Source organism: Rousettus aegyptiacus, unplaced genomic scaffold, assembly GCF_014176215.1.
Source record: "Rousettus aegyptiacus isolate mRouAeg1 unplaced genomic scaffold, mRouAeg1.p scaffold_m13_p_2, whole genome shotgun sequence".
NCBI lineage: Eukaryota > Metazoa > Chordata > Mammalia > Chiroptera > Pteropodidae > Rousettus > Rousettus aegyptiacus.
The window spans coordinates 41,912,489-41,926,568 of NW_023416295.1; the positions used below are offsets into that span (position 1 = coordinate 41,912,489).

Below are 14,080 nucleotides of genomic sequence, written 5' to 3' on the forward strand. Positions count from 1 at the left end.
GGAAGAAATACTGTTTGTTGATTGTCCTGTTAAAAGGGAAAGTTTCTCAGTGTAACAGACAACAAAACTGGGAAAGCAGTAAAAAGAGAAAACTAAGTTTGGTAGAAAATCTGAAATGTCACTTATTTAATTTCTTTAAAAGAAATCTTTGGGAGTTCTATAATTTACATGGTCTCTGCCTAATATATTTTTATAATATGTTAAGTTTTTTATTTCGGTACTCACTAAAGCAGACATACATAATAATGGCATAAGGAGAAACAACTTCTGAAGGATATAGAACATATAAAGATTTGATCTCATTCTGTAAATGCTTCTCCAAGCAGACAATCTGTGATTTTAGCATACTCTCCTTTCTACAAATGAGTTCTGTTATTTGTGTTGCGGTGCATAAAGAAGGGCCTCAAAGCTATAACCTACCTAGACCTTCAAGATTATATTTCTAAAGGTCAAAGATTAAAGCAATAATTTCAAGTGTCACCTGGTCTTCAGATGAGATTTCGTTGTGATGGATTATGACATAATCCGTTGACATAATAAGGCACCTATTATGTTACAGAGGCAGTTGGCTGAAGTAATAGTTTTCTTTGTGACCATAGTGGTGAGTTGTCTTTCACATAGTATTCATTTCATTGCTATAGATGAATACAATTAAGATTTTACCATTAAAATAAAATTTATGGAAAAGGGTTAATTGCATTCTTCTGGAAGAATGCAATATATGGACATGTGTAATTGCCACAGTGAGCAGTGACTGGTAGATCTTTGGGGTATGCATGCTGTGTGTGTACTTAATTTTCATACTGGAAGTTTGACAAATGTATATATCAAGTAATATAAAAAGTCTATGATCGAATAAAGTGGAACTCTATTATAACTTGATTTATTATGATATATACAGGATTATCTCCTATTCTTTGAAACAGAACTACATAAAAGAGGTGTCTTACATAAAATTGCCAAATGGTTCAAAAGGTGAAAGTTAGTCCTGTTTCATGAGAATAGCAATGTAAAGGGTACATTATATCAACCTTAAATACCTGGTGTTTATATTTTCAACCTTTTGTTTTTTCCTCAGTGAGTTTTAGAGAAATTAAGGATTTTCTTGCAGGGTGTAATGCTGTTTGGCCAAATTTCTGCTGATATCTTCCAATGACTTTTGGGCATCCCAAGGTTGAAGAGAAATGCTTCCCAATAGTAGCTGCAGCAGCAAAATCCGGAGTAAAGTGACAGAGATCAAATCACTAACTAACCTATGCAAAAAATGTCCTTTTTCCCCATTCATTTCCCATTTGCAAAAACTTCCTTTGAAGCAATCAGCCTTGGTGAGGCAATATTATAAAGGAAGTTTTAAAAGTGAAAACAGCAAGGTTGAGGTGAGGGAATTGATGAAAGCATAGTTTACATTTATTCAGAAGTACTTTAAAACAGTCTGTGTTTAAGATGGTAAATTGTCTGTCATTAAAATGCTAATGAAATGGTAAACAGCTGCTAAGTTTTTTTATGCTAATGATCGATGGCAGTTTAGTAGCTCTCAAGCCTTGTCTTTATTAGCATACAGATTTGATTGGGTAAGGGAGATTGTCGTGCATTCTGACCTTTGTTGATGGAGCAATCTGTTTTTCAAGTTCCATGTTTCATTCTATTTGATTTTAGTTTGTTAGTACAAAGTGGGTCTTGCCAGGCCCTGGGGGGTGGGGACCATGTATTACATAAAGTTAACAGAGCCACCATTGTGGCCTTAGAGAAAGAAATTGCTTTTCTTTGGAAGACCCGCGATAGAAAAATAATTACACATTTGTTCATTAGCCTGGTTAAATAGATACATTTTGTAAACTTTTTATATTTTAGACTTTTAACAATTATAATAATTGAAATTATAAAAGGCCATCAGTCCAAAATAAGAAATATATGCTTTTTCCATTTTGCTAAGATTTTAAATCAAAGCTTTTAAAGTACAGATATTTTAGTAAGTACCTCTGCAACATTTGACATATTGCTATAATACATCATCTTGGATCTACAGCTCTGAAATTAGCAATGAATATAATGTTACTTAATTAGAAGAATAATGTGTAATTAAATACAGGGTGCCTATGTGAATGCCAAGCTAAGATCAGAGTATTTACTTTGGCATCAGAAAAACAGCCATTACTATTTGATCTATACTTTTGGCTGAATATCTTTTTTGCTGAGTCCTAGTCTATATTCCCTAATGCATAGGGCTGACCAGAAGATTTGTCATTACAGATAAATGCTTCAGATGCCTTTCTCCGTTTTTCTGTTTTTAGGATCAATGTAAATGTGGTATGACAGTCTATTAAACACCATTGCCAATAATATTCTGGAAAGATTTGAAATATGATGCAGAGTTTATTGCGAAAAATCATTACCAAAAATGTCATTGAAATAGGAATTTTAATTATTCTGAGACACCGTACGAGAACGTTGATGGGAAATTTTAATAGTTGGAACATTTTCCTATGCCATTCATTTCTCTTTGAAGTCAAAGTGTATCACAGGCATACTGTTGTTTGTGGTCCTATATAGGCATGCCAGGAGAAATTAAAATCCTCATATACTGCTAATAGGAATGTAAAATATTCAGCTGTTTTGAAAAATAATTTGGAAGTTCTCAAAAGGTTAAACCATATGATGACCATATGACCTAACAATCTCCAATTTCACTCTTAGTTATATACCTGAGAACTAAGAATATACATCCACATAAAACTTAAAAACAAATTTTCATAGCATCATTATTCATAGTAGCCAAAAAGTGCAAATAACCCCAAAACCCACCAACTGATGAATGAATAAGCAAAAGGTGCTACATCTACAGTGGAATATTAGCCAGACCTAAAAAAGAATGAAATTCTGATTCATATGACAACATGGATGAACTTTGAAAATATTATGCCAAGTGAAAGAAGACAATCACAAAAGACCTCATATTGTATGATTTCATTTAAATCAAATGCCCAGAATAGACAAATCTATATAGAGAGAAAGTAGATTAGTGGTTACCAGGAACTGGGGGGTTTGGGAGGAAATGGAGAATGACTGCTAATAGGGATGGAGTTTCTTTTAGTGGTCGTGACATATTCTAAAATTGTGTTGATGATTGCACAACTCTATGAATACACCAAAACCATTGAATTGTACACTTTAAGTGGTTGAATTGTCTGGTATGTGACATATCACAATAAAGCTGTTATTTTTTTTATGAAATGCATGTCAGAACCTATCTTTCATAGTGTCACCTGCACCAACAGTTATTTATCTGCAGTATGTGGAAGCTACAAGCTAAAGAAAAATGCTCGTTAATGGAGAAGAGTGCTTTAAATCTCCTACACATGGGTTAAACCAGACATCTAAAGAAATGACAGCTAATATAGTTGTGAAAAGGGAGAGTTGCTAATATAATATGAGGCTCATTAGAAGTAAAAGTGAAGATGAAAGTTTGAGTTCCTGTCCCAACTTTCTGGCCCCCAATACCCTATGCTTACCTAGGTCATAATAACCATTTTTAGGTTCTCTAACTATCCAATGTCTAAACTACCTATTCTACAAAGTAAAGGGCAACTTTCAGTTTGTTTTTTTAGAGAACAAATTGTGTCATAACTTTCTTGGAAGCAGATAGTAACTGTAAGAGTCCAAGGTTCCTTCCCCTTGTAAAAATCCTAAAATTTTCTCTGATTTGCATAAAATGTGCCTACCAGTCAGCCAGTAACTGAATAGTGAAAAGTATCTGGCTTCAAGAGTCTCCTCCCCTCCTCTCCTACATTTTTGGTTTGTTGGAAACAAGGGTTAGACAACAGAATGATCTCATTCTGTCCCACCTGCAAGCAGGATCCGTGTACTGTGTATCTCAGCTGAGACTGAGCAACCTTGGCCCTTGCCTTGGGAAGCATTCTGCATCACTTTCTTAGACAAAGAACAAGAAGACCCTTTTAAACTGTATTTTTCCCTCCTGTGCCATTTGCTTACTTCCAGAGTAATTCTCTTGCTTGCAATTTGGGGAGGGTGATGGATGTGAGCGAGAGATTAAAATTTCCTTTTGTTTTGTTCTTGGCAGGCAGTACATGCCACACTACTACCCTTCCTGCTCTTGTGCGCACACCTACCCTGATGATGCAGCCTTCACTGGATATCAAACCATTTATGTCTTTTCCAGTGGACAGTAGTCCTGCTGTTGGACTTTTTCCAAATTTTAACACAGTGAGTAAATGCATTTTTATTTTATTTGTGTCCTCCTCAATCTCTTTTGTGAATAGGCAGTCAATGTTGCCTGTTTCCATAATGTGTAATTTTAGACCATATATTGGTTACACTGCTCAGCTATATTATGGAAGATAAAGCTTCACCCATGGGAGTTTCTCCAAACAATAGCCAGCATATTTATTTTACAAGTATTACCACAGGTGACTTTTCACCTGTTGCTTTGGGCAATTTTGATAGACTTTTTTCTGTGGCTCGAGAGCCCATATCATTTATGGGATGCTGTTCACATTCTCAACAACACAATTTTAGAGATATAAGCCACATTGATTTTTCTCTACCAATACGAAGAAAAAAAAAGCTTTATCTCCCTGAGTACATTTTTATTTGGGAGGTATTTTAGATACAGACTCTTACACAAAAAGAATTTTTATTTGAAGGCTATTATGTGAATCTGGCTCTATTAGGAAAAAAAACCCTTCATTTTAAATCTACATATTAGTTTTCTACGTGATACCGTGACATTCCCTTTAAAATGTATGATAAATATTAGTAAATTACTTATAATTACCAGTGTTCTTCATTCAGGTCAGCTGACCTTTTGTCTGAATGAAAGACATTTTGCAGGTGTGCCCAGTGGAGTATGACATCTTTCAATTATAGAATTCAGTATAAGATCACTTCACAGCCAGATTTTAAACTTATAGTAAGAGAAAAGGTTAAACACTTGAGGTGACTGCATAAATTATGTCTGTTAAAGTCAATAAATACTATCAATTGGGGCATGATGTTGTACATAAGTGATACAGCATTTTAGAAGCTGCCATAATCAAGAAAAAGAATTGTATTATCAACACCACCAGACAGTGAGCATCTGAAGTATTGCCAAATGTTTCCCTTTGCAAAATTATCTTCTGTATGAAATAAAAAAGCCCTTTCTCAAGGGCTGTAAATAAAATCTGCTGACAGGCTTTCTTTTGTGCCTTAGCATGGTAAGGTAATTAGAAGTTAGGGAATCAGCCAACGTTTTAAAGATAGCACTGGCCTTGACCTCCCGAGTAAACGGTTGAATGCCTTCTTTAGATTTTTCAAACAAAAGTTAGTTTTTTGTTTTTTTTTTTTTGTTTTTTTAAAGGCATTAGAAGGAGAGCATCATCTTTAGTGTAGTGGAACAACTCAGTAAGATAAATCACACCTGGTTACACTAATCCATTAGGAGTGACCACCCCGGAGGTCATAATATCTCAGGGAGCTTGAATTCAAGCATGCATGTTATAATAAGCCTCTGTTGAAACACAAGTGATACATTCCAAACATCTTTGAACTAAGTTATGTACTTATGGAAACATTTAGTGGGTATTTGTATTTTGATTAATATGCATTTGGAAGATAGCATCTGTAGCTTACTACACAAGTCCAGTTACAGTCAGGGAGCAGCATTAACGATGTGGGTAGGCATCAATGACTCCTACTGTGATAGGAGCCAATACATAGATACTTATTTCAAAGATTCAACTAAACCATTAACATTCAAAGCAAAATGTGAAATTCACCATCCCCTACCCCTGCAAACACGCTTACTCCTTTTGCTTGAGGAAAGTGCCCATCAGCAGCTAGTATGCATCCTTCCAGCCCTCTTCTAGAAGTATGTTAGGTATATACCTAATAGGAACCCAATAACTGTTGTCTTTTTATAGCTATGATCATCTGATTAGCACAATTCTCTAATTTGCTTTTTTCAATTATCAAAATGCCTTACATATACCTCGCCGTAAAACAGAAATGGAAAGAATATTTTCATAAAGATTTTTTAAAGATAAAGATACAGTTTCATAATGGCTTATAGTGTTGTGTAGAGCTTACAGATACACTAACTTGCCTTTTTATTTGTTCTTTCCCTTCTTAGAAGAAAATCAATTTGTAATTTTCTAATGAAAACAATTTTTGGTTAAGGTGAAAAATATAGCAAAGAACTTTATGAAATAATCATTTTATACCATTATATCCAAGGCATTTATTGGACAGGGAAACATTTGATAGTGTGTTAAAAATTAAGTCATTGTAAGTGGAACCCTCTATTATCTTATAAATACATGAATTTATAGGATCATTGTTGGGTAACTTATGACTTTTTTTCACTGAACTACACACTTTTAATTACTGTAATCCTTTTACTAGAGGCTTTTCCATTCTAGTGTCCAATTCACCTAATAGATTTACTAAGGTAATTTCTCAAAAGTCGTTGTCAACATTTTCCTCAAAAACCATTTTTTACATCACTAATAATTACACTAGATTATTGTATATTTGTGATGTTACGTTCTTCAAAGGACTCACACTTTAGACCATTTTAGTAGAACGTGATTATTATCCCTATTGTCTAGAGGAGGAAAGAAAGTTAGTAAAAGAAGAACCAAGACTTTAATTGCAACATTTTAACTTTGTAACTCATTTTCTGGCTCTTCTGTGTCCTTGGCTTTTTTGGTCCATGTCACTTCCTACCTCATTCATTGTGAACAAAGCTCAATCAGAAATCTTTTGTGCTCTTTTCTGGAAACGTGGTAGACAATTTTCAAAAGAATCAATAAGTTGAAAGAGGAAAAGGATTTTATGAATGCATAAAATGGACCGCTCTGTAAACAATATCTATGAAGCAGAATATATTTTAAAAACAGTTAAAATTTCTTGTTAAAAATTTTTAAAAGTATATTCTACTCAATAGTCACTTATTCTTTGAAAACTAAAGCAAATCCTACTTTAATCACTTTATTTTTAATCAAGGATAATATCAGTGAACATAAGAAATATATTTTAACTTATAATTATTATTGGTAGAATGAAAACACTGTACTCTGAGACTATAACTGAAAGTTTTAGAAGTTTGAAGTTTTGCTACTTTCTTTAAGAGGATTTAAAATATACATGTAAAGTAATGGTTTCCTCTGGTTTTTATAGTGAAGTCTGATAATGTTACATCAGAAATATAGAAAGAATGAAACAGGATTCTGTCATATTCCAAAACAGAATAGGTACCTGTTCTATACTAAATTATAAGCAATGAGGAGATATACCTCAGAACATTCATTTAGTGGCTGTCTTGCCTTCTGCTCCACAACTGAGATAATCTTGCTTAGTGTTTACATGTGAAGACTAAACAAAAAATTCAGGACACTGACCAAGCAGATTTGTGAAGAGCCATGCTAGGGAAAATGGAGTTTGAAGCACTGGTGATTTATGATGGGCTGTAAGTCAAGGATGCATGTCTGGAGAAAGACGATGTTAACTCAGCACCTCAGCGGTTGTACTTTAAGAGGGGCGGTTTTGATCCACTTACATGTAAAAGACTGTGCAAACAAAACAAATATTTAGAGATCTCAACCTTTATATCTAAAGCCTAATAGGCTTCTCTGCCTGGCGGCCCACTAATGCTCACTTCCAACCCTGCTACCCCACCTTTAATTATTTGTTGTTCACGGCTCAACTTAGATATAACCTCTATCACAGAAAGTGTTCTGTCACTCTTCATGTCTGAATTAAGTGCCCATTCTTTGTTTTTCCAAAGCACTCCCAGACTACCTCCATTATTGTAGTTGTCACAGCATAGCCTACTTACCCCATTATCTTTTTCACTGGAATATCAGATCCTTTCTTTGAGGACAGGAGTATATTTCATTTCTCTTTTTGTGCTTAGTGTCTGACAGGTGCTCAATCACACTGTTTTGAAGGAAGAAAGAAAGAAAGAAAGAAAGGGAGTGAGGGAGAAAAGACAGATAACAAGGACCCCAGTTCCTTGATTTTGAATGTTCATGCTCCCTCATTCAGCAAAGGGAATACCAACATTTCTGAGCTTATTCTAAGTATGAGGTGATAGGCCAAGGTGTTTACTTTTATTTTTGTTTTCCTGGGAACTGTCATTGTTGTTTTTTTAATATAAGTGCAATAATTAGTTACAAACTTCTCCGCAGCTATCGTTATGTTTTTTGTTTGTTTGTTTTTTGTTTTTTTTTTCTGTATGGATAGTGTGGAAACTGCAAGTATCTACTACATTCCTTATCCTAAGCCCTAGTCTTAAGAGCATTTAGTTAAAAAACAAAGTAATTAGTTACTGAATTTTATTGAAAACATGGTGTATGCACTAAAGAGTTCTGGATTTGGGAAAAAAGATAAAATGAATACAGCAAAAAATGTATAAGAAATAGAATAAATAGACTAGAAAAGGCAAGATAATCAAAACCAAGAAATACAGGCAAAGTGAAAATAGTCACTGAACTTTATAGTGTCAAGAAAGAATGATTTTTTTGTATGCTAATAGAGCTAATTTCATTATTTTGTTTCACTTTACTTTAAATTTGCCAAATGCTTCATGGTCATCCTTTAATTATTGTACATAATGCTTTAGTAGCTTCCAAAATATATACAATTGTTTCTCCTAATAGAATCTACCATCTCCTTTACCGTGGATCTAATTTATGTCTTTGTTAAACTGGGATAATACTTGGTGTTTAATACTTGGTGTTTATCGAGTGGGATAATAGTTGATGTTAAAGTCTCCTTAAGAAGATACTTCTTAAGAATGGAATTGTATACATACTATAATAGAGAGTATCAACTTAACATAAGTGTTGTAGAAGGCCCGTATACACATGTACTGTAAGGACTGAACGTTCATATTCAACTCTCCAAATTCATAAACGGAAGTCCTAACACCCAAGTGAAGGTATTTAGAGATGGGACCTTGGAGAGATAATTAGGGTTAGATGAGGTCATGAGGATGGGGACCTTAAAATGGGATTAGTCTCCTCATAAGAAGAGACCCTAGACAGCTTTCCCTCATTCCACTACATAAGAACTTGGTGAGAAGGCAGCCATTTGAAAGGCAAGAAGAGAACCTGACTGTGCTGGCATCCTAATATTGGACTTCCAGCCTCCAGAACTGTAATAAAATGAATTTCTGTTGTTTAAACCACCCAGTCTATGGTATTTTGTTATGACAGCCTAAGCAGACTAAGACATATATGCAGTGTATGTATTGTGTGAGATGATAAGTAGGTCAAGTTTCTTTTTAACAACTACATATTGGGTATATGCAGAGATGTATTTGTTAGATTCTTCATCGCTATAGCTATAATCAAGAGCTGCCTTGAGACCACAGTCAGCTGTCAGCGTCCCTGAAGATTGGCAGGTGTTTTCCATGCCTGTTTATTTCAAATATCTTTGTCGGTCCTGTCATGTTTTTGCAATTGCTCCATGAAAACACAAGCACAGTAGAGGTCACTGCTGTTTTATTGCAAGAGGCTCGACAATCTTATTTTTGTAAAAAATAATGTGATTTTCACTGCCTACCTTAAGATTATTTTTATTGACGTGAACAAATATGTGCGACACAATAAAGATAATTTCTAAAGTAGAAAGTCCCAAAACACTATATTTGAATCATCTATGACAAGCTATGATCTATATGTTTACCATTTAGTTTATCATTCTGGATTTTTTGAGATTCTGGGTCATTTATAGTTTGATAACATCAATGCATTTTTAAATTTTTCTTTTCTTGCAGTAGAATTAATAATATATTTATCCAGGAGGTCCAAAATTAATAAATTGGGGGTCAAAATAATATTTGTTTTGCTACTAATTCATGCTATGTTTCCCATGAAGTGTTCTTGTAGGGGAGCCCACAGCAAGCTAGGACATTTAATTTTGACTTTTTTCCACCTGCCTTTAATACCTTTATCTATTTAATGAAGCTTTTATTTAAATACTTGGATACATATTTTTGTTTTATTTAATTTTTTCTTTAATTTGATTTAAGTAAAATATTTTATCTCTGCAAATGCAACTCAGATGTGAATTTTTGCTGTTGAGTTTTCTTTTTCACTCTAGTAATGCTCTGCTGTCATTAAAAAGTTATATATCCCATGTTTTCTAGGATACTAGTGTGTGTCCAGCTACTTGAAATGACATGTTTATCTCAGTCAAATAAAAAAGGGAATGTGGTTGAATTTTTATTTTTCTGATATGCTTAAAATATATTGAAGGGTAGGTAACATTATTTTATACGTTCTAAGGAAATGTATATATGTAAAATATGTCATGTTGAAATTTTCCATGATTATTCAAATTTACTTTAAATGGGAAAAGGAGAATGGCTTATTTTTGCACTTAGACAAGTCAATAGCAACACTGCCCAGATCATTAGAAAAAAAAAATAGGCATAGAAAATCTTTGAAATATAGTACAAAACTAACAAAGATTTTGTGTAAGTATTTAATTATAGATTCCTGACTATAAGTTTTTACATTCCTATTTTTACATCCCTATTAAAAAGATAGAAAAATTATGCAAACACGAGCACTGAGAGGAAAAAAATACATCTACACTATTGTCTCCCTCTCCCCTTCCAACCACAAACATCCTTTATATTTAAAAAAATATTTCTTCTTAGGGGAAAAAAGCACATTTTAATTTTTTTTCCTTGACCGAACTTTATTTTTTATTTATTATTATTATTTTTATTATGGTGACATTTTTTTAAGGGGAGAGGTAGATGGAGTAAAAGGTGTCAAATATGTGGTGACAGAAAGAAATCTAACTATAGGTGGTGAAAATACAATGTAAAATATATATCACTTACCGTTGAATTATACACTTGAAACTTACTGAATTTCATTAAACAAACATCTTTTTTAAATTTAACTCATGTCCATTGCCTTTTTCATAAGTCTCAAGATGTATCTACTAAAGACATGTTCAAATCCCCCTTTTCTCTACTCAGTCTTGAAGCATCTTTAGAATATGTAAATGTCATTTATAATTTTTTTATGTATATAATGTATGGTTATATACGTTCTCTCTCTTTAATTAAATTATTTGTCCTGGGTGCCTAGGAAAAGGCATTCATTCATAACCACTTACTGAATGTGGACGTGAACCTGTTGGGCTAACGAGGGGTTATAGTGAATAAGATGGAAGCTGCTCACTGTCATAGAAGTTACTCCCTCCTCTTCACCATAATATAATAGAAGATTCTGCTCATGGTGAATAATAGCCAATTCAGTTGACTAAAGCTGCCAAGAAGCATTAGATTAAGACCTTAACGGGCCCTTATGGGGTAAAAGAATGTAGGTTTCAGGAGTCTGAGGAAGGAGGCATCCGTAGTCCCACAATTCTATGTCCTCTTGCCATATCCCTTTCATTATCCTAGTCTCAACCTCACATGGCTTTGGGGCTTCATCTTCAGCGCTAGAGTTTCAAGGATTATGTGTACTTGGAGGGTACATCAGATTTTCTGGCAAGACAGGTCTTTAGTCTTGGTACTGTCCCAGGTCAGCATTTTTCAAGAGTACAGTCAACTTGGAAAAAGTGGCCATGTCAGGCCCTCTTAAAAATTTTTTATCGTATCCTTAAGAGATCTTTAGTTAATTCAAAGATGACAAACCAACAACAATCTTGCTCTTAGGTTCTCTCAGTGAACAAGTTTTTTTGTATCTTTGGTAAAGCAGGAAAGCTTAATAAATAAAAAAGGTAGCAAAATATTATTGTACAGAACATTCCCTCCAGCTTAGGAAAAGGATTTCTAAGTTGGTTGCTCTATAAACATTAATGGATGGTATTACTCCCTCAGAAACTTTCATCAAAAGCTTGGGAACCCATTCGATAGCACAGACCATTTTCTTTCCACTCCTTCTAGATTTTTATATTCAGACTTAAGTCTCAAATCTCTTTTGGGGAGGAAAAAACATGTTTTGGAATATTTCAGTGCCTTCACTTTTATAGTTGCCATTGAGAGTGCTAAAGATGAATTGGAGTGCTATTTAGCAATCTGTGAAGTTTCAACATTCAAGATTCCAGTAGGAATCTTGGAAAAATACTTTTTTCAAAGACTTAGCTGTCAGTTTAGGTTTTTTTGCTCTCCTTTCTATGTTCTAATGCTTGAAATAAGATGAATAAACAAATTATATGAATAGTACCTTATTTCGTAGAATTCTAATATCGGAGGGTTTTAGATATTTTAAAGACATTCTACAATTAATTCTCTTAATATATCCATATATGAAATAGGCTATATGTATCATTGTTGTCTCTATTTGCAGATCAGAAGATTGAAGAATATAATCTAATCTTATAATTTCTTTCAGTAGATAGCTCTTCCACAGAAAAGGAAAACAGTTAACTATCACACAAGCAAGAGCTGGTCTCTACCCTACCATATCCTAAATTTAAATGTGTGTATTACTCACATGTTATTCATGTGGGACATATTTTTTAAGTACCCAGTAAATTCTTGTGGCTTCTAAAGTCAAGTTGAAATACTCTCCTTTGCAGTGTATTCTATTTAGAAGATAGATTTTTCTTGTCAGTCTTATACTTGTTTTTCTTATTGTAAACAGTTTCTAGACCAGAGTGGTATGTAGACAATGTATTTTATCTCTTTCACAGGTTTATTATTTACAAATAATTAGAGTTATACAGAAGGTCTCCAACAATTAAAAATATGTGTTTGGGTCTATTTTTTTGTTGTTGTTTTCCTCATGTAGACACCAAACTTCCATAAGAGGTAAATGGTTCGTTGTCATAATAATAATCAAACCCAAAAAGTTTCTGTTTGCCAAAATGAGGTAAAGTTATTAGATGCCAAAATGATTACTAATAGCCACTATCATATGACATATACTTAAGTTTCAACTCTTGAAGTGCACTCCCCTTTTAAACAAGTTGGTGACATTAATTTATTTCATCGCTCATTCATTGGTCATGTCGCACATCCTCCCAACAGCCTCTTGGAGTATTCTCTCTCAGAGAAGTAACTCTGCTTGACTTGTCCCAAAATAAGCCTCAACAGTCCTACCCGATCTTGACTTCACTTCATGCCACGTGGGAAAGCAGGAACCAGAGTGGAGGGGAGAAGTGGATAGAGTACACAAGGAAAGAGCATTTAACCAGGAGTCAAAAGACCTATTTCTGGACTCATTTTCTTTGGTCTTGAGAAAGCCACTTAACTTTATTTTTTCTCATTTAAAACCAGGATGATAATACCTTTCCAGCCTATATCATTACATCTTGAATATATGAGTGTATTATGTTTATGGAGAATTAAGGCTATGACTGAATATTTAGAAAATTTCTGAAATTTTGTGTCTGAAAAAGACATAATTGTATAACATATCACCACACTATTTTTAATAATTTAAAATACTCATAGATATCAAGTGAGATGATATTCATAAAGAACTCCTAAAACAGCAACTCTATTCTTATAAATAACATTAAGATTTTATGACTGCTTCTATCTCTTCGATCTCTTTTTCTTAATCAATTACTTTAAATAAACCAAGGTATGTTTATCACTGACTGGCTGTGTGTATTAGAGCAATCCTAATTAAGGCAGATGCTAAGGATATACATATGGCTAAGACCTGGTTCTTGAATTTAAGAAATGTGCCCTTTAAAATAGGCACGCCTACTACTTAGTAGGTGCTCAATTTATGTTAGCTGAATGAGAGAAAAGTAGGGCATACTTAAAGATCGGAATCACCTGACTATCTGAAAGCAATCTTGAGGGGCTGCAACTGAACTTGGAGTGCTGAGGAGAAGGAATGTTGAATGGAGGTTCAGAATAACCACAGCCAGTTTGGTTGGATTAGTTTCTCTATTTACTTTCAATGATACTTAGACTTTAAAAGCTATGTATGGAGGTATTTTGAACATGAGAGCTGTGTACCTAGGACATGTTGTCAGTGACTCCTAAAACATACTGATGTTTTCTGTTATATTTTTAAAATACTGTCGACTTCCAAACAGAGAACCATATTCTCAAATTATACATTAATCAAATTGACATTGGTTAGAATGATAATTT

At 33.8% G+C, this 14,080-nt stretch overlaps 1 protein-coding gene across 10 annotated transcripts in view; it reads left to right on the plus strand.

Moving 5' to 3' along the window:
* The window catches only part of ZNF385B (zinc finger protein 385B), a 351,566-nt gene that overhangs the window by 276,068 nt on the left and 61,418 nt on the right, over positions 1–14,080 (plus strand). For all 10 annotated transcript variants that reach the window (XM_036238023.1, XM_036238024.1, XM_036238021.1 and 7 more), the window contains one exon: positions 4,079–4,221. In XM_036238023.1, the coding sequence (XP_036093916.1) occupies positions 4,079–4,221 (143 nt within the window). The remainder of the gene's footprint in view (positions 1–4,078; positions 4,222–14,080) is intronic.